The sequence below is a fragment of the Typopeltis vanoorti genome, chromosome 3 (genome assembly GCF_054136105.1).
Source record: "Typopeltis vanoorti isolate ZY-2024b chromosome 3, IOZ_Tvanoo_1.0, whole genome shotgun sequence".
In the NCBI taxonomy this organism is placed as follows: domain Eukaryota; kingdom Metazoa; phylum Arthropoda; class Arachnida; order Uropygi; family Thelyphonidae; genus Typopeltis; species Typopeltis vanoorti.
Window position 1 is genome coordinate 96,861,780 of NC_143551.1, and position 22,377 is coordinate 96,884,156.

At 35.6% G+C, this 22,377-nt stretch overlaps 1 protein-coding gene across 1 annotated transcript in view; it reads left to right on the forward strand.

The window, feature by feature from the left end:
• Positions 1–22,377, forward strand: part of LOC150108407 (reelin-like) — a 920,570-nt gene that overhangs the window by 129,289 nt on the left and 768,904 nt on the right. Inside the window, exons 7-9 of the mRNA XM_090390755.1 lie at positions 1,733–1,829; positions 11,973–12,213; positions 21,689–21,840. Coding sequence (XP_090246881.1) covers positions 1,733–1,829; positions 11,973–12,213; positions 21,689–21,840 — 490 coding nt within the window. The remainder of the gene's footprint in view (positions 1–1,732; positions 1,830–11,972; positions 12,214–21,688; positions 21,841–22,377) is intronic.

The following is a 22,377-nucleotide window of genomic DNA, read 5'->3' on the forward strand; positions in this document are numbered from 1 at the left end:
ACTATAATAAGGGTGATGAATGTGTGGGACAAGGAAGATGCATACAGTGGTATGCCTAGATTTTGCGAGGCTTTTTGATAATTTGCTATACAATAAGTTTGTCACTAGACAGGATTGGATGATAGACGAGTGAGTTGGATAGGTGAATGGCTACAGCAAGTTGTGTATATGGGGGGACACTTTCTCAGAAGAGGAAAGTCACTGGTGGTGTGCTACAGGTGTTAGTTTTGGAACCATTGTTATTTAATTTTTATATTAATGATATTGGGATAGGTTTAACTGGTGATATACAATTGTTTGTAGATGATGTAAAACTGGGAGAGTGATGATGAATCAAGCAGATGTTGTGGCATTCCAGGAGGATTTGAATAGATTGCATCAGTGAGCAACAGTATCAAACTCAATTTAATATTGCAAAGTGTAAGGTTCTGATATTTGGTAGACAACAACAGGATGCAAAGCATATACTTACCAGGAAATTTTGGAGGAAGTTGAGGAGATAAGAGACTTTGGAGTGGTGGTGGACAGGGATCTGAAGTTTAGTGGACACAATGCATAAGTTGTGTTGTGCGTGAAGGCATCACATTAGATTATGGCAATGGTGCGTAGAACCTTTACGCGTAGAAATAAAGTGGTTCTGGTTCCTATGGATTATTGTGCACAGATTGGGTCCTCTGTTTTTATTGGTGATGAGGATATATTGGAACGGGTCCAAAGAAGACTAAGGTCGTAACTGGTCTTTGGTATATGGGATATGAGGACAGATTGAGAGAATGCAGTTTGCAGAACCTTGTGAATAGGAGGAAGAAACTGAATATATATAATTGAAACATTTAAGTTGGTAAAGGGTTGTTACAAGGTTAATATGGAAGAATGTCAGAAGAAGGGGGGGTAGAACAAGGAGACATACTTGGAAGCTATATAAGGAGGGTGTGAGCAGGATCATAAGGAATAAGTTCTTTGCATGGAAAGTGGTTGGTCAGTGGAAATGCATTGCCTGACATTGTGGTGAATGCACATACATTGAATTTAAAGCATGATGGGCTTTAATAGGGTTCCACTCTCATCAAATCAGAAATTCACAAAAAGTTGTAAATGGGTGTATAAAGTGTAATTATTATTATTATTGGGTATTTAATGCAGCCAGTGAATAAAGCACAACTAAGGTGTTTCTTACAATCCCATTCACAAAAAGGTGTAAACCAGTCATAGATCGATCCTAGTTTATAGATAAAGTAGGAACATATCCTAGTGCCAGAATCCAAACATTGTATTTTTTCAGCAGGATGGTGGTTCCATATTAGATGATGAAACTTATCTACAGCCTAAAGACATTCATAAATCTTCCTGCAAAGTTGTAGAACTCTTTATTTGGTCAAGGGTAGCAGATGCTTGGATGGTTTAGTAAATTGGTAGTCAGATAAACAGTGAATTATTGATATTATGTATAATTTTTGCAGTATCCAAACATTGTATTTTTTCATCAGGATGGTGGTTCTATATTAGATGATGAAACTTATCTACAGCCTAAAGACATTCGTAAATCTTCCTGCCAAAGTTGTAGAACTCTTTACTTGGTCAAGGGTAGCAGATGCTTGGATGGTTTAGTAAATTGGTAGTCAGATAAACAGTGAATTATTGATATTATATATAATTTTTGCAGTAGTAAAGTAGTAGTACTATATAATATTATACTTTCTTTTCTTAATTAATTTACTGTACTTCCTTTCAGGTGTGGGCAATTGTACTTTTGATTCCAAGAATCCACCAGTATATGTTTCTTATGGATTAAATGGATGTACAAAGTGGAATGCATTGGACACTATATAGTATGTATATTTAAGTATAGCTGTCTATCCGAATGTATGTGGAAAAAAGAATTTAAATGAAAGAGCCAAATATTATATTTGGCTCTTTATTGTAGTAAATAATTTTATGCACTGACCGAGAGTTCGCTTATGAAAAATACACTTCTCCAACATTTCAAGTTATTTAGTACTGAACAAAAGTTTTACTCTCTTAAGGTTTCTGTCTCGTCTCTGAGGAGAACCAACCAGTTCAAACCACCTGTCAGGCCAGTGAAACCTTATCAAAATGGACTAATAGAAAGCGAATATATAGATGCTTTGGCAGCACATATGTTTTCTAAGTAGTCTGTGCTAAGACTTTGACTTACTGACTTATTGCTCTTTACATCCATAAAGTGCATGAGGCCACAAGTTTAGCATGCCATCCTCTTCAGTCCAATGCTGCTTCTCTTGCTTTTCCCCCAGCTAGACCATCCTAGTTTCTTTTGTTCTTGGATTTCCATCTGTCACCATGTCATTTTGGGTCTTCCCCTCTTCCTTTTACCATCAGTTGTCCATGTCACTGCTATTCTTGTGTGTTCTGATGTTGGCATTTTCAATATATGGCCTATCCATGTCCATCTGTGTTTCTTTAACTCTATTGTAATGGGATTGGTTTTGGTTTTGTTGTAAATTTCAACATTTCAGATTTTATTTGTCCAGTAAATTTTGAGAATTCTGCGAAGACATTTTATTTGGAAGGTATCTATTTTATTTTCTTGTTGTTTGGTTAATTTCCATGATTCACTTCCATAAAGTAATGGAAGTGAATCATGTGTTAAAATTTTGTGTTAAAAATTTGTACCTTTAAGTTTGTTTTTATATTGGATGATTTCCAAATTTTCTGTAAAGTTTTAAATGCGTAGCAAGATTTTTTTATTCTCATTGCAATGTCTTTGTTGGTACCACCATCCATGTTGACAGTTGCTCTGAGGTAATTAAAAGTGTTTGTCACTTCTACTTGATTTCCATTTATAAAGATTGGGTAATTCTTTTTACTGTTGATTTTTAATATTTTGGTTTTCTTCTCATTGATGTGTAAGCCTATTTGTTTAGCAGTTTCCTCTAACTTTGCTGTCTTAATTTTCATGTCTTCAAATCTAGATGATAGTAGTACAATGTCGTCAGCATAGTCCAAATCTTCTAATGTGGTGTGAATGTTCCATCTTATTCCAGTTTCCAAGTTTTTCAGGGTATGCCACATTATTCAATCTATGACAATGATGAAAAGTGTTTCAGACACAACACAACTTTGCTTAGCATCATTTTTGACGTAAAACCTTTTGGAAGCTGCTCCATTTAATAGAATTTGTCCTTTACTTCCATCATACAAATCTTTTATAATATTTATTATTTTGTCAGGAAATCCATAAATTTTAAGGATTTTCCATAGACATTCTCTCTCTGTCTATGCTGTCGTAAGCTTTGGCAAAATCAATAAAACTGAGATACGTTGCATTTAGTTCAACACTTGGTTCAATTAAGTTTCTAAGAATAAAATTTTGATTCATTGTGCTTCTTCCATTTCTAAAGCCTGCTTGTTCTATTCTCAGAATTTTCTCAATGCTATTTTTTATTCTGCTTATTATGATTCTAGTGAAGATCTTTGATGGTACTGACAATAGGCTGATTCCTCTCTAATTGGTGCATTCTGTAAGATCACCTTTTTTTGGAATTTTGACTATTTGTGATTCTTTCCGGGTACTCAGAACCTTCTCAGATGCCCATATGATATTAAACAGTTTATACAATATAGTTGCTGATGTTTTTAGGTCAGCTTTGAGCAGTTCAGCACTGATGCTATCATTTCCACTTGCTTTTCTATTCGTTAGGATCTTGATTGCTTCCATGATTTCTTACACTGTGATCTCTCCCATGTTTACATGAAATTAGAATTGATTTGGCATCTCTTCGAAAGGGAATTTGATATTTGGATTTATAGAGTCGTGTTTAACATTTAATAATTCTTTAAAGTACTCCCATCTTTGTTGGACTTCTTGCTCTTGAGTTGGTAGTTGACCATTTTTATCTTTAACCCCACATTCATTCATCTGATAGGTTCCTCCAAGTTGTCTTATAATTTTATAAACTTCTCCAAGATTTCCAGTATCATTCGCTCTCTGAGCATCCTCAGACAACAGCTGATAGTAGTTTCTCTTGTCATTTCTGACAGAGCACTTTGCCATCTTATGTACTTCTTGGTATTGCTTCTGATATTCTCCACGTAATCTTTCTGATTTGCAGTTGTTTATTTTCTCTTTTATCTTCTTCCTTTCTTCAATTAGTTTTAATGTCTTTCCTGTAATCCATTCTTTGTGTGACTTCCTACTTGTCACTCCTAAAATATCTTCTGCAGTTTTATTAAAGGCTTCTTTACACTTTTCCCAGTTGGCTTCAATCTTATTTTCCTCATAATTTTCATTTGATTCTTCCAAAACTGAGAATCTATTCTTCAGTAAATTTCTCTTTTATTTTATTTTCCATCTGTTTATCAATGTTATATTTAATTTTCTTATTCTTTTTTGGTTTTGAATTTCTTGCTAGCTTTAATTTAACTATTGCGGTTAGCAGAAAATGGTATGAAGCTGCATCAGCTCCTCTTTTAACCCTTATATCTTGTAATGTCCCCTTGAAAGTATTACATATAGCAATGTGACTGATCTGGTTTTTTGTTTTTCCATTGGGGGACATCCATGTTAGTTTGTGAATTTCCTTATGTTTAAAGATACTACCTCCTATAATGAGGTCATTTAATTCACAGAAGGACGTAAAAGTTCTCCATTTTCATTTTGCTCACCACTTGCTTCGTTTCCTATAGTTTCCTTCATCCTCCGTTTTTCTTTTCCCTACTTTAGCATTCATGTCTCCCATCAAAATTAACAAGTCGTGCTTAGGGACTTTATCAATCACTTTTTGGAGTTGTTCATAGAATTGTGCTTTCTCCATTTCTTCGGCATCTTTTGTGGGTGCATATACTTGTACGATGGTCAATTTCATGAACTTGGAGAAAAATCTAGCTTTAATTATTCGGTTATTTATTGGGTTCCATTCCATCAGACTTTTCCTTGCTTTCTCACTTACAATCACTGCAACCCCTATCTTTCATCATCTCCCTCATACAATATGCAATATTTGTCAGTTGTTCTTATCTCACCAAAACTTGTCCATCTTGTTTCAGCAATTCCTAAGATATCAAACCGTATTTACTCATGTAATTGACTATCTGCCTAGTTTTTCCAATTTGGCACATTGTGCAAACATTCCATGTTCCAATTTTAAGTTTAATTTTAGGGTGAGTGATTGACTTCATCTGCAAGTGAGGTTTCATGAGGCTTTGCCCCACCTGCATCTCTAAATTCCTGTAAATATTCGTCTGTTGGGAGACCATAGGTCATAGCACTCTGCCCCAAGGGATTTCTTGCTTCATTCGTGGTTTCTGTAATCATGGTTTTTTTTATGAGGATGGGTGATTAGCCCTTCACTCAACCTTCCTCTTTTAACTGGGCTTAGGACCAGCATAGGGACGAGCATATGCTCCATCTATGGCAGAATTAGTCTGTGCTTAGACAACTCATGAATGCCAGTGAGTGCATTCCTAAGCTCTCTGGTCAACTTATTTTTATGAAACTTTCATAGTTTTTACATTCAGCTTTGAAATAATGCCAGATCTAATATCCACTTTACTTAGATAACTTCTGTTTATTTTTATTCTAGCTTCTATTATTCATTCCATAATTTATAGGATTATTTTAACTGTTTTGTAAGGGAATTATGAATCCAAATCAGAACAGCTGCTTGTGTTCTTTGGTCTCTGTCAACTCCACTATATATTACATTAAAATTTTCAGTTCTCATGGTTCCTTATAATTTCTTTTTTGTTTCAGTGATTACTGCTATTTGAAAATTTTTTTCATTTAATATTTGATCTAATTCTATTTCTTTATACTCTATTCCTCTTACATTCCAGTTTGCTATATGTGTTATATTTTGTCGTTTCGAACACTCCTTTAGCACATATGCTAAAGGAGTGTTCAGCCGAACTGGCTAGGCCCTTTAAATGTTTGTATAATTTGAGTCTTAGCTCCTGAGGGTGGTGCAATGACTGATGTATCTAACTGTTCACTTATCAGCATCTCTGGAGTGATTGTGAAGATTTTAGAGAAGCTTAAAAAAAGTAAGAACTCGCATACCAAAATGGGTGGACAAAGAAGCTATACTTTGTGAGGAACAGGATGGATTTACTGAAGGGAGGTCATGTTTGAGCAGTTTGCTCATATTTTATAATAATATCATAGCTGTTGAATAAAGAGAATGATACACTGTTGTACTGTTGCACTTTACTAAGGTATTTGATACGATACCACATTGAAAGGCTGTTGCATAAACTGGAGAATGTGGGATTGGAATGTAAACTATTTGCTTGGATAAATGAGTGGGTGACAGACAGGTATCAGAGAGTTGTATATGTAGGAAGTGAATCTGTCATATTTAAGATCAGTAGTGGTATATACATTTTAACTAGAAGAAAACATCTTAAGGTTGTGACAAATTGTAAAGTAATTCCAACAGATCACGTGGCACAGCAACACCGACTGCTGTGCGCAGACTTTAAAATAAGATCGAAGATAAGAACCTCTAGAAGTCATGGGATGAAGAAAATTAAGTAGTTTCGCTTAAAAGAAGAAAGTGTGAGGAGTCGTTTTTAGGGAGAGGGTGTTAGAGAGGATTTCAGATGGACTGGAAAGTGTACAAGATTGGTGGAAACATAATTCAAAAGTAATCCTGAGCTGTGCAATTGAGGTGCTTAGTGAGCCATCTGGAAAGATTAGAGAGCAGAAGGAGGGTTGGTGGTGGAATAATAATGTACAAGTGGCAGTGACAGCTAAGAGAAATGGGGGAAAGCAGAAGTGGGATGAGTCAAGAGTGGAAGAGGACAGAGAGAGGTGTACAGAGAGAGAAAGAAAGAAGCCAAGAGAGTTGTGGCACAGACGAAGGCCATGGCATATCAAGATCTGTATGATCAATTAGAAACAAAGGAAGGACAGAGAAAAATTTACCAACTAGCGAAATGTAGAAATAAAGCAGCAAAGGACATCTTACATGTGAGGCAGATCAAAGATGCTGAAGGAAGAGTATTATGGAGGGATGTGGACATAAGAAACAGATGGAGAATGTACTTTGAGGGACTTTTGAATGAGGAAAATGCAAGGACTCACAGAGAAGATGGGCAGCCTTCTGAGGTGATGGTGCAGAACATCAGTAGAGTGGAAGTGACAGAGGCAATGAAGAGGATGAGGAATGGAAAATCGGTGGGCCCTGACAGGATTGCAGTGGAGGCATGGAAGGCACTGGGGGAAGAGCGAATTGACCTGCTGTGGGACGTCTTCATGAAAGTTTGCCAACAGGAAAATATACCCGAGGAATGGAGGGAGAGTACTCTTGTCCCCATCTACAAGGGTAAAGGGGATGCACAAGACTGTAAAAATTACAAAGGAATAAAGTTGATGTCCCACACAATGAAAATCCTAGAAAGGGTTCTTGATGGAAGATTGAGGAAGGAGGTGGAGATTGCAAAGGAACAATTTGGCTTCATGCCTGGTAGATCAACAACAGATGCTATCTTTGGGTTACGGCAGATGATGGAAAAGTTTCAAGAGAAACAACGGGAGCTATATCTGGCATTTATTGATCTGGAGAAAGCATACAATAGAGTGCCAAGGTAAGAAGTCTGGAAGTGTCTAAGGGAGAAGAAGGTTCCCGAGAAATATGTCAGGTTGGTGCGGGAGATGTACAGAAATGTGAAGACAAGTGTTCGGACCTGTCTGGGACAGACAGAAAGTTTTCAAGTAACAGTTGGCTTGCATCAAGGGTCAGCATTAAGTCCGTTTCTGTTTAACATTGTGATGGAGGTGGTGACGGAGGAAGTGAGAGAAGATGCGCCTTGGACAATGTTGTATGCAGATGACATCTTGCTGTGTGCAGATTCAAGAGAAGAAGCGGGAACTAAACTGGAAAGATGGAGAAAAGTACTGGAAGAGAGAGGTATGAGACTGAGCAGAAGTAAGACAGAGTATATGTGTTGCACAGTGGGCAGTGGCCAGGAGACAGATCTGGAGCTGGAAGGAAATGTCATCAGGAAGGTGAGGGACTTTAGATACTTAGGTTCAACAGTGGAAGAAGATGGAGGAGCTGAGAAGGAAGTGGGATGTAGGATACAAGCAGGTTGGAGGAACTGGAGGGAGATGGCTGGAATGTTATGCGATAAGAGTGTGCCGATCAATCTGAAAGGCAAAATCTATATAGGACAGTAGTGAGGCCAGCTATGACGTATGCTATAGAAACTGTGGCCCTGAGGAAAAATAACATCAGCAGGATGGAAGTAGCAGAGATGAGAATGCTTAGGTGAATGTGTAGTGTGACCAGAAAGGATCGTCTGAGAAATGACTATGTAAGGGGGAACAGTGAAAGTTACGAACTTAGGAGCGAAGATACAGGAGGCAAGGTTGAGATGGTTTGGTCATGTGATGAGGAGGGAGGACGAATATGTGGGAAGAAAGGTCATGCAGATGGATGTGCAAGGAAGGAGGAAGTGTGGGCGGCCAAAGAAGAGATGGAGGGAGCTAGTAGAAGAGGACTTGAGGATGAAGAACTTGGATGTGGTGACAGCCCAAGACAGGAGTCTGTGGAGGAGACTCATCATCAACAGTGACCCCACTTAAGTGGGAGAAGCTGCAGAAGAAGAAGTGGTATATCCCAGGGTTTGTCCTTTGACTATTATTGTTTAATTTATATAACAATGAAATTGGATAGGACCTGACAGGAGATTTTCAGTTGTTTGCTGATGATGCACAGATAGGCAGGGCAATTCAAGATGTTACTCATATATGAGTACAGCATTTACAGAATTCATAACTTATTTTTAATGGTATTAACAACACAAAACAAAATATTTTATAAAAAAGATGTTAATTAACTTGCTTATATTTTTCTGAATTTCAAATTGGCATTTTCAGAGCACAACACAGCATGTATATGTTATGTATATGCTACAGTGAGTAAGTGAAACAATTCAAATTGTAATGGACAAAAGATCTAAAATCCTAATTTGGCATCCTTTAAAGTTGTAAAAAAGAAGTATTACAGCTATGTTGGAGTCAGTCTTAAGATCAACTTTAGAGTTTGCCAAAAATTTGGGAGACCTATCTTAAGATCGATGAAAAATTACGAGTTGTTTTAATTGAAATGGGACCTGTTCAAAAGAAAAATATAATATATCCCAGAGATACATATGGTCGTAAATTTGGCGACACATATTATAATAGAAAAATGGAAAACAGGGAGCTCGTGCCAAGAACATGGCTCATTTATTCCGAAACTTTAAATTCTGTTTTTTGCTTTTGTTGCAGACTTTTCGCACCTACTGAATCAAGTAGTCTTGTAGAAGGTTATAACGATTGGAGAAATGTAAGTACAACTTTGCATAGACATGAGACTAGTTTAGCTCACATGAAAAATTTCTTAAAATAGAAGGAACTTGATAAAAATTTAAAAAACAAAACTACTATTGATTGCCAGACTCAAAGCATGTATGAAATGGAAAAGAAACATTGGACGAGTGTTTTAGAATGCTTGATTGAAATTATAAAATTCCTTGGTAGCCAAAATTTAGCTTTTTGCAGATCATCTGATAAATTATATGAAAGGAATAAGCAATTTTTAAAAATTAGTCAAACTGTTTGCGAAGTTTGATTCCGTTATGGAAAATCATGTTGAAAGAGCCCTACAAGGAAACAATAGACTACACTATTTGAGTAAAGATAGTCAAAATGAAATATTGGAAACTTTAAGTAATGCAATCAGGGATACAATTTTATTATCAATTCTAAAATCTAAATATCATTCCATAATTTTAGACTGCACACCTGATGCAAATAAAACAGAACAAATGACCATTATTATTCGCTTTGTTTCCTGTGAGAATGGAATTGTCGAGATCAGGGAAAACTTTTTAGGTTTTGCAGATATATCAGATTCCACAGGACGTGGTTTATGTGCAACAATAGTGGAACAACTGGAAAAATGGAATATTCCTATTGAAGACATGCGAGGTCAAGGGTATGACAATGGGGCAAATATGGAAGGGAAAAATATGGGCTCCAAAATTTGCTTTTGAACAAAAATCCTTGAGCTTTTTACGTGCCATGTGCTGCTCATACTCTAAATTTAATCATTAACGATTCAGCCAAAGTGAATGCAGATACAATTAGCTTCTTTGCAATTATTCAAGAAATATATAATTTCTTTTCATTCTTTTACAAACGTTGGGCAATCCTTTTAAAGTTCGTAAAAAATTTAACATTGAAACGAAACAGAAATTAGAAATGCGATGGGAAAGTAAAATTAATGCATTCCGCCCTCTACAATACCAGTTAGGAGAAATTTACGATACACTTTTTGAAACTTTAAATAATGAAAATTTTAATAAAGAAACTCAGCATGAAGCACAGATGTTATGTGCTAAAATGAAGGACTACAAATTTATTTGTTCTCTTATAATTTGGCATGATTTACTTAACAGAATAAACCCTGTGAGTAAAATGCTTCAAGACAAAAATATGAACATTACACTTGCTTTAGAATCTATCGAAAACTTAAAAATATTCTTACAAGAGTATCGATCAGATACAAATTTTAAAGAAGTTCTAAAACGGCAAAAGGACAGTGAAGAGGTGGATTGAGAACAAGAATTTAAAACTGGTATGGAAGTTCCATGACGAAAGAAGACACGACAATTTGACTACGAGCATCATGACGAAATGCCACAATTGCCAGAAGATAAATTTAGAGTGAATGTGTTTTATACACTTCTAGACGTTGCAATGTGTTTGTTAATAGAATTTTGAACAACTAAAAACATATTATGATAATTTCAATTTATTGTATAGATTACTACAAATTAATAACGAAGATTTATGAAAAAATTGTGACGATTTAGAGATTCTCTTGATGGGCGGCGACAATAAAGATGTAAATGCAATAGAACTATATGATGAGTTATGTGCTTTCCGGGATATTTTTCGAAAGGATAATTTAAATATTCAAAACCCTTTCGATATTCTTAATTTTATTGTGTCCAATAATTTATCTTTCCCTAACTTTTAAATTGCTTTAAGAATACTATTAACCTTACCTGTTAGTGTACCGAGCGGTGAACGTTCCTTTTCCAAATTGAAATTGATTAAAACCTACTTAAGAACAGGTATGTCACAAAAAAGGCTTGTTAGTTTGGCGTTAATAGCTATTGAAAATGATGTATGTGTGGAATTAGACATTAAGACCATTATTTTTAATTTGATGAATATGAAATCAAGAACCCTAAAATTTTAATAAAAAAATTTCAAGTATATTTATGTAATTTAATTTATTTTCTGTTATTCTGTGAAGATTTTATTTTTTGAATACTTATATTAATATTAATAAAATGTTCTAATTATTATTTCTGAATTCTTTTCTTATTTTCTCATCGATCTTGAGTTTCTTTTATTTTCCTAAAAGATACTTCCACTTATAAAAATTATTAAAAAATTTTTACAACTTACTAAAAATTTAGTAAAATGCAAGAATTTTTTAAACTTTAGTTCAAATAAATTTTAACTTTAATTAAAATTCATTTTAATTTTGTTAGCGATTCGGGTCGGTGTATTATTATATTCAACGATTAAAGTGAAGTGGCTTTATCAAAATTTGCTTTAACTTTTGAGAATTTTTTTGAATATTCAGGTTTTTAATGATTATCCTGCCTAGTCAACATCCCCGGTTCGTTACATTTAGGGAACCAACGTGTGGCTGTTCTGTCAAAATTTATTTAAGAAATTTCAAATAATTTAAATTTTTATTATCGTAAAAGAACCACACACGCCTGGATCGTTACAGGGATGCTTAGATAGACATTGCATGCGGGCGGCAAAGACCCTAGCGCTGGTTCTGCATATACTGATGGAATTTTCTGTGCACTCTACTCTTAAATTATGGTATAACTTTAATAAGTTAATGATAAGTTTTGTTTATTCTGTTAATTAGTATTTTTATATTCTTCTTTTTAATCTATATTACTTTGTTCTTTAGCCCAAATTCATCTACTGACACAACTGTTCACATTATTTGCCTACCATCTGAAGCTCGTGCTAGCAATATTTGCTTCAAATGGCATCAGGAGCCTTTAACAAGTGGTTCCAGTTTAACAGGATGTTGGGCCATAGATAATATCTTAGTTAGCAGTGCTGTTGACCGTTCTAAGAATTTAGAAGAAAATTTTGATCCCATAGATCCTAGCAACTGGCTATTTTTTCCTGGAGCTGTAGTTAGGGTAAGATAGAAACTTTATTGAATAATAAATTATACTAGACAAGAAATTATATTCTTGTTTTAATCTTTTACTTAAGTGTGAACAAACAAAGTTTGCACATAATAAATTTAGTTTAATCCTTTATCCAAGTGTGTGCAAACAAAGTTTGCTCCTGAAAGTATCTTCAGGACTGCGGTAAAGTGGTACAACACTGGGCAACTCCTTGCAATGGTGGAGCAAGCTACCAACACTCCTATCTCAGTATCTCCCATAATGCAAAACACATCTCCTCTAAATCCAGAGTAATTTAATAAAAAGGTGGCACACTGTTTGGCAGCTCCTATAAGAGGAGATGACCTTGCTAATGCTTCTGCCTGGTATCTCCACTTGGGCCTGGCTCCCACTGAAGAGACCTCAATAAAGGTCGAAACTAGTCTGGGTAGTGGCCCTTCCCTTAATGCATAACATTATATATATCCACAAGGAGATGGTTTTGCATTATGGAAGATACTGAGATAGGAGTGTTGGTCGCTTGCTCCACCTTTTCAAGGAGTTGCCCAGTATTGTATCACTTTACCCCAGTCCTGAAGATACTTTCAGGCGCAAACTTTGTTTGCACACACTTGGATAAAGGATTAAACTAAATTTATTATAGTCTGACCAAGTGAAAAATAAACTTTCAAAAAAAAAAGTTTGCACATGAAGTATCTTTACACCTTTATTGCGTAATATTAAGATGATCGTTATCGTTATTATCACTTTTAGCCACATAAAATCAGAAGACTCATTACAGAGGAGTTCACACCTGAATGTCACTATATCTAACATACCATACCTTGAATTCATTTGCTATCCACCTCTCACCATTGTCTTTTGTCATATCACTTGCTTATCATTCTCTACACAAAAAAAATTCTACTCCTTCCTTTAATAAATTTAGTTTAATCCTTTATCCAAGTGTGAGCAAACAAAGTTTGCACCTGAAAATATCTTCAGGACTGGGGTAAGGTAGTACAACACCAGGCAACTCATAGCAAAGGTGGACCAAGCTAACATCACTCCTATCTAAGTATCTCCCATAATGCAAAACACATCTCCTTGTGGATATGTATAATGTTATGCATTAAGGGAAGGGCCACTATCCAGAGTAGTTTTGACCTTTTGGCAACTCCTATAGGTAAAGATGACTTCGCCATTGCTTCTGCCTGGTATCTCCACTTCTGGGCCTGGCTCTCACTAAAGAGACCTCAATAAAGGTCTAAACTAGTCTGGGTAGTGGCTCTTCCCTTAATGCATAACATTATACATATCCACAAGGAGATGTGTTTTGCATTATGGGAGATACTTAGATAGGAGTGATGTTAGCTTGGTCCACCTTTGCTACGAGTTGCCTGTGGTACTACCTTACCCCAGTCCTGAAGATATTTTCAGGTGCAAACTTTGTTTGCTCACACTTGGATAAAGGATTAAACTAAATTTATTATAGTCTAACCAAGTGAAAAATAAACTTTCCACTCCTTCCTTTATGACCACATACAACTTCTAGAGACAGCCCTTTAGTTCAGCACCCTTGTGGTATAGTCATAGGATGTAACAGTTACTCTTTGGTTGAAAGGACCTAGTTTGGCATTCCATTTAAGATGCAAGTAATTTTTATAAGATCGTTTCATCCAAATGTGAATTAGCTGATCTCATACAAAAATGACAGTTTCTCCCCATCCTGGAAATAGGTGTGCTGTCCAAAAAAACATGCATGCACATATGCACACACAGTTTAACAATCATAACTGACCTCATAACATTAGTTGCGTCAGCTTAATTCCAGCTAATCCAAGGTTCATCATTCTTATTTTAGCTCTCGTTCTGGAATCTTCCTCCCTCTGAAAGATCTCAGTTATATTCATCTAATAAGCTCTTGTTGATAATTTATTATTGATATTATTGATAGAACTGATACAATTGAAATAATATATGATTATTTCAATCATATTAGTTCTTTGCTTTAAAGTGCAGATTACATTCTCTTTGCCTGTGTTCTTAGCTAAATTTCATGCCCCTGATATCACCCTTGTTAACCATCTCTGAATTCTTTCTCCAGGATGTTCTCTTTTTTCTGAAATCCAGGTGACCACATCCAATTGTCAGAAGGTGAATTACTACAGCATGGTTTGATCAAGGCCTTAATATAGTGAAAGTACTACTTTCCTGTTTTTTTTAATCTACATCATTAAAATGCTTCTCTGTGCTCGCTTCACTACCTTTGTTATATCTTCCCAGACTGGCCACACAGCAGGCAGACATCTCATGATGAGAATAATGATATATTTTTATTTTATTCAGTCTAAGAAGTGTGAGTTAGGATATGGGTGTCAAATAGCTACAGGATCCTTTTTGAAGAATCGAACATCTTTCACATAAGCTCCTTTGCTCCTTCACAATTTAGAAGTTGAAAAATGTACTACAAAACTCTTTGAAGTAATCATTCAAATTTGAATTTCAATGATTGCTAAAATAATTCAAAATTTTGGCATTCCATTTCAACTTAGGGCAACTCTGAATTGCCACTATTAATTTATTAAATAAGGTTTTATACATAACACTACTCTACACAGCAAAGGTCAAACCTGTATTGAGTGATGTGTATCTGTGGATAAGTGGTTTAGATGAAAGATAGGATCTGTTAAATTTCTTAAACAGCCATAGGCTATGAAGTAAATCTGGGCATGAAGAGAGAGATCTTCTGGATAAAATCAAACATTTTTAAGGTAGATTTTGATGCACAATCCTCAACTTGAGAATAGTATTCTATGTGAAGACAAAATGAGGATTTATATATTGATAGGAAAGCACTGTAAACAGTGAAATGGGACATCTTACATCTTGAAGAAATAAGGACAAATTCAGAACAGATAACTAACCTGAAAAGAAGAAACTTATTATTATTATCATTAACATCTTACTTCCATGGAGTCAGAAACTCATCATGGAAGGTATGCAATGCTCATCCAACTGCACCTTAAACTGATTCAATGTGTCTACATGTACAATACATTCCGGTAATTCATTCCACTCACCAACCACTCTCTCTTTACAAAGAACGTACTCCTCACTTCTCTGCTCACACCCTCCTTATACAGTTTCCAGCAATGGTTTCTTGTTCTGCAACCCTCTCTTGTTCTTTGAAAAATCTCTTCCATGTCAACCTGATAACAATTCCATACTAGCTTATATGTCTCAATCATACCCTTCCCAACTTCTATTCATGAGGCTTTGCAGCTTACATTCTCTCAATCTGTCCTCGTACTCCACATTCCAAAGATCACTGACTACCTTTGTGAATCTTCTTTGGACCCTTTCCAGTATATCCTCATCACCATGAAAACCCAGCGACCAAATCTGTGCACAATAATCCACATGAGGCCTGATCAAGGAATTATACAATGACATCATAACCTCTCTATTTCTGCATGTCAGGATCCTCTGCATCATTGCCATTATCTGATGTGACGTCTTCACAATTTGTGCAGTGTGGCCCTTGAATTTCAGGTCCTTGTCTGCCATCACTCCTAGAACTCTCATCTCCTCTACTTCCTTTAAAATTTCCCTACCAAGTGTTTACTTTGCATCCCATCGTTGCTTACCAAATCTCAGAACGTTACACTTTGCAACATTGAATTGACAGTTCTACTTACCTTCTCATTCATGCAATCTATTGAAGTCCTCATGTAAGGCCATAACATCTGCTTGACTCTGCATTGCTGTTCTACCATATTGAATTTTTTCATAGCATCAGAAGAGGTTTGTGTTAAGAATATGGCTATTTTACCAGCAGCTAGTGACAGTGATCATGCTGTGCTTTCTTGCGAAGTATCTAATTGTATCGATGCTTCGATTAAAACAGGTTACATGCTGAACTGTAAAGCTGGAAATTATGATCAACTTAGGAGAATATTATCTTTAGTCCCATGGTATCAGTTACTGAATGGGACAATATCAGCAATGCATGGGAATCTTTAAAAATGTGCTTCATGAGGTGGTATCTGAATGTATCCCTAGTGGTTGAAGAATATATAGGTTGGGAGTGATATGGATGTGCAACCTTATTAATTTTTAATCCTTTAATCTGCAACCCTCTCCCATTCTATGAAAAATTTCTTCCATGTCAACCTGATAACAATCCCATACTAGCTTATATGTCTCAATCATACCCCCCCCCCCATCTTCTAGAGATACACAAGAAGAAGATGATGTGGAAATTGTGAGAATAAGAGTGAGAGGAGTTATGAAATGTATAAAGCTCAGGCCAGAAAATTAATAGAAAAATATTGTGAGGAAAGCTAAATCAGAGTATGAAAAGAAATCGGCCACACAAGCTAAAGGCAATCCAAAAGAATTTTATTGTTATGCTGCAAGCAAAAGAAAGAATTACTTTATTGAATGCAGATGGTACTTGAGTGTTGGAAGCTAATGAGATTGTTCAGTTAATGAGTGCTCACTTTGCTAAGATATATCAACCAGTTGTATGTAACATGATGCACAGTGCTACTACGACTTCATTGGATGAAGAGTTAGAGGGTTCATAAAAATGTGGTTGAAGATCCTGGATAAGAATCTGTCTATAAGGACAGAAGGAATATCAGCACGTTTGCTAAAGGAATTTCATCCGAATTGTCTAGGCCTCTCAGCATCTCTGGTGTGATAGTGAAGATTTTAGAGAAGTTGGTAAGAACTCGCATACAGAAATAGGTAGACAAACAAGCAATACTCTGCAAGGAGCAGCATGGGTTTACTAAGGGAAGGTCTTGTTTTAGAAATTTGCTCATATTTTCTAACAATGTTATGGTGGAATTGGATAAAATTAATGGATATACTATGATAATGTTGTATTTTGCTAAAGCATTTGATAGGACACCACATGAAAGTCTGTGGAATAAACTAGAGAATATGGGATTGGAATATAAACTCTTGATTTAGATTAGTTGATGATTGACAGACAGATATCAAAAAGTGGTATATGGTGGGTGTTAATCTGCCAGATTTAAGGTGACCAGTGGTTTACTTCAGAGTTCAGTTCTTGACCATTTATTGTTCAATCTATACATTAATTGACATTAGGAAGGGTCTAACAGGAGATGTGCAATTGTTTGCTGAATATACATAGATAGGCAGGGCAATCCAGGATGCTACTCATATCCAGCACTTACAAAATTATTTGAATCGGCTGGAAAAAAATTTGGGTAAATGAAAATGATTATCAATTTAATGTTTGTAAGTGTAAAGTTATGCACTTTGGTGTGATGAGATTTCCAGCAGTATATTATATTAACAGGATTATGCTACAAGAAACTGATGAAACTAGGGATCTTGTAATGTTGGATAGGAATTTGAAATTCAAAGGTCACATAGCAAAAGTTGCACGTACAACTTAGAAGATAATTGTGATGTTGAAGCAAACCGTGACATATAAGGATAAGAAAGTCATTTTGCCTCTTTATAAGGCCTTGATAATTATTGTGTGCAGATTTGGTCTCCTGGGTTCTAAGGAGGGTAAAGAAGCTGTGGAAAGGGTGCAATGAAGAGTTACAAAGATTTTATCTGGATTATATCCATGGAGATACCCATATAATAATAATAATAATTATGGGATTTAGATTATGAGGACAGATTGCGAGTATGTGGATTACAGACTCTAGTTAAGAGGAGAAAGAGCAATGATATGACAGATATCTGTAAACGTTTGCATGGGTGTTATAGGATATTATCTGATGAAATTTTATGTTATATGGAAGGTAGGGGGGGAGAGAGAGAGAGAGAACACAGGAACATGCGTGGAAGTTAGAAGTTTTTTCCATCAAAAAAGGGGTAAGAGTTATGTTTTTCCTCTCACAGAGCAGTGAGTGTGTAAAATAGTTTGCCTTTAGGGATAGTGAGTGCATCTAGTGTGAATGAATTTAAGAGAAAGGTATGACAGCTAGTCTGAGTGATTTATAGCCTCCCTCAATGAGTCCTTGACTCTCTGGAGGTCTCAGATAATAATATTGGAGAAACCAGATGTTAGTAATATGGAATGGGATTTTTAATCAAGCAGAAATGGAAACCAAACATACCAGAAGTTAAGGAATGCTCTGAATGTGTAACTTTTTTGAAAACTGAAACATCCAAGGATACAATAACGACTATAATTCATGTCCATGCACCATTGAGCTCTCATAGCAATACTGAAGTTGATTACTTCTTCACCATTATAGATGCTGCACTCACCCTTAACTTGTGTAATCCAAGTGTAAGCAAACAAAGTTTGCACTGAAGTAACTTCAGGACAGGGCAACTTGTATATAGAAGCTAATGGCTTCATATCATTTGCCTTAGTATCCCATAATGTAAAGCACATATCCTTAGGGATATGTATTATGGGACCCTTCCCATAATGCATAGCATTATACATGTCCCTAAGGATATGCTTTGCATTATGGGATAGCAAGGCAAGTGATATGAAGTCATTAGCTTCTATATACAAATTGCTCTGTCTTGAAGTTACTTCAGCTGCAAACTTTGTTTGCTTACACTTGGATAAAGGATTAAACCAAGTATATAATTTTTAGTATCTTTAATTTACACCTGAGATTAGCTCTGCTAACATATTCCAGAATGCTACAGCATAACAGATAACCGATTTGATTTGGTGGAAAATTGTCAATAAGAAGTTAGTAATGATATCGCTTTTTCATGTTATAATATCCTCTACATCCAGTGATGGCATATATCAGGAATTTGATGATGTTAATGATGAATATCATATGCATTCCTGTATGGGATTCATTTTATGAAAAGACATTTGATTCAAAATCAATAAAAGAAATATCACAGAAAAGCAAGAAATACCATTATGAGTAAAAGTTATATGAATTCCATTTCATAAGTATAAAATTTCTGATAATTGTCATTGTTGTGAATTTTGATAATTTCTTTTATTATTAGAATATACAACTCATCCATATATATATTATATATAAGTTGTATTATTATTATTATTATTATTATTATTATTTCGGGCAACTCCAAGGAGATGCCCGAAATAATAATAATGATGCCCATTTTTTCTTTTACTTGCAACATATCGAAAAAACTGTTTAGGATTCTCTTTAGCTTGCATAACCAATGTTCTTTTGTAATCCTTTTTTGCTTTTCTTACCGCACTTGTTACCCTTCTGGCCTGCACTTTATACTGTTGATGTGCCTGCCGGTCACCTTTCTCCTTAAATTCCCTCCATAGTTGTTTCTTTTTTTGCAGCTCAAGCTTAATGGTGTTATTCATCCATTTAACCCCTACTTGATTTATTATTCGGACTCTAGGTATACAGTCAGCCATTGCTTCATGCAAACACTTTTTAACTGCCTCCCATGCACTGTCAACTTCAAGCCATTGCAGTTTTACATGCCATGGCACTGTACCAATCAATCTCCTAAACTTGTCATACTTACCAGCCCAATAATTCCACATGTACCCTGTCTTAATTGTAAATTCCACACCTTTGGCCACCTCCCAAGTCAAGACCCCATGATCACTCTCACCAGTTGGTGGCAGCGTGGTCATATTCGTTACAGCCAAATTCTCAGATGATATTACCAGGTCAAGCACTCTCTGAGCCCTAGTATTTTCCATTACATGCTGTCGCAGAAAGTTATCCCTTAATAACCACATAAAATCCAATTCCTTCCTCCCATGTGTCCTCTCCTCCTTCCAATCAATGTTACCATAGTTGAAATCTTCCATAATAATTACCCTCCTTCCACTCATTTCTTCTATTTGCTTATGCATACTATCTCCACCATCTATTCCATCACCTGGTCTATAGCAGCACTCAACTGTATATTTTGTTCTGCTAGTTTCAATCTCACACCAAATAGCCTCAAATGTGCTCTTTTCTCTATCCTGCAGTTCCACTTCTATTCTTCTTGGCTGTAGCTCATCAGCTATCATCAATAACACTCCTCCCCCCATTTTATTCTCCCTGTCACTCCTGAACACACCATACCCCTCACATTCAATCCCACTAGCTGTGTTATTTACTGTCAGCCATGTTTCACTAATGCCAATAACCTGTGGTCTGGAAGTGCCAACCAAGGCCAAAAATTCTTTCCTCTTGTTCCTAATACTTCTGGCATTTGTATACATGAATTGCAGAAGCTGATTTGTCCCATCCCTATTTTGATGCCTTATACCAACTATCCCATTATGATTCGTGGTCTTTCCTACTCGCTTGGGCATATTACACACATTCACACACTCAGCTGTCTCCCTAAAATCTGCATATCAACTTCTCCTTCTCCCCCTTAATAACTCTAGTTTCCCTGATTCTGTACATTCAACAACACATTTTAAGGCTCCGTACACCAAATCCATTCTAATGCAAACCATCCATTTTATATAAATCCTTTCGCCCATCGAACTCATTCCACACATCCACAAATTCCACACCACTCATCAAACATAATTCATGCATAAAGTCATTAGCAATTATGGCCCTCCCTCTCTACTCTTCACTGTCATACAGCAGCAACAGACTCACCATCCTAACTCTCTCACTCTTCTCTTTTGCTACCTCAAGAAATTCCTTCACGTCCTCACTCATAGCCTTTTTGTTTCCTTTCAAATCATTTGTACCTGCTACCACTATCAATTCTTTCACCCTCTGCTTTTGCATTCTAATTGACTCGCTTACATTCTTAATGTTCGCACCAGGTTGGTATGATTTTGTTAAACACTCAACTAACACACTTCTTACTAAGGAATCTCCATACAATACAATACACGATCTTTCATTTTGTTTACACTCACTATCGTACCCTTATTTTTTCTATCATACTTTTGCCGATTGTTAGTCGGCACTCTTGGTAAACATTTTTGCCAACACTTCAGCTGCCGATTTGTCCTATGCATCGTTCAGTGTAATAGAGTGATCTAACTCATTGCGTTAGCGTCATCATTTTTATTCTCCGATGATTCATTCAATTGTTCTGTATGTTTACCTTCATTCTCACTTTCAACGCCACTCTCACAGCTATCAGGTACTATCTCGCAAATATCACCATTCATACCTCGAATATCACTGATATCTAGATTCTCACTTTCAACAGCGATATCACTTACACGACCTGAAGCACTCTTTAAATCCTCACATTCTTTACACTTTTTGCACACATTCACTCCACTATCGTTGTTTAACCAGACTCCAACCGCTCTCCTCGATGCATACATTTCGCAAACGATAAACTAAATCAGAATCAAATCCTTTAAGTTAAGATTTTTAGACAAATATGGCGACCTGGATGCCATCTTTGTATTCCTCTTTATGGGAGCCATGTGCACAGATAATCGCATCTATCAATTTACTATTAATGAGTTGTATATTCTAATACAACTCATCTTTAATGTTGCCTTTGAATTTTTTTATACATTTCTTTGTGATAAACTAAACTTTTTTTTTCTATTAAGAGGAAATGTCATTCAGATGGTAATGCACTTGTGTTCTATGGACAACACCATAAGCATCATTATGTGACAACACGTGACTTGGACCTGACAACATCTATTCTAAAAGAAGATATTATTATGGAAGAGAATTTTGATAATCATCTTAATAAAGAGTGAGTTATTCTTCTGCATAGGTTGTTTATTAAATGTTATCCAATGTAATTTTACAGCCTAAAGCTGTTTTTTCTTTCAAGAGATGGGTGTGTATATGGGAAGAAATAATTACACAAATTAGGTGACTTGAAATTCAACACAGACTCTGGGATTATTGAAGTTGAACATAATTGACCTATATTTAAAAAGTTTTGAAATAAAAGTGAAATATAAAGAAGGTATATTTATATATTACTTAAAATGAAAACTTAAATCAAGTTTCTATTCATTTTATAGCTTTCTAGAATGCTTATTTAATAATTTTCTCATTTATGTACCTATATCTTTGTTAATTAACATAAAGTAATGCAAAATTCATATCACAAGTATATCATATTAGTACTAAGTAGTGCAGAATTCATATCAAAGCATATCGTATTTAGATTTCATTCATAAAGTCTAAATATGATATGTTATATTAAAGATGCCAAGAAATTATATGCTTGTTTATCTTTTATCCAAATGTAGGCAAACAAAGTTCGCATGTCAAGTATCTT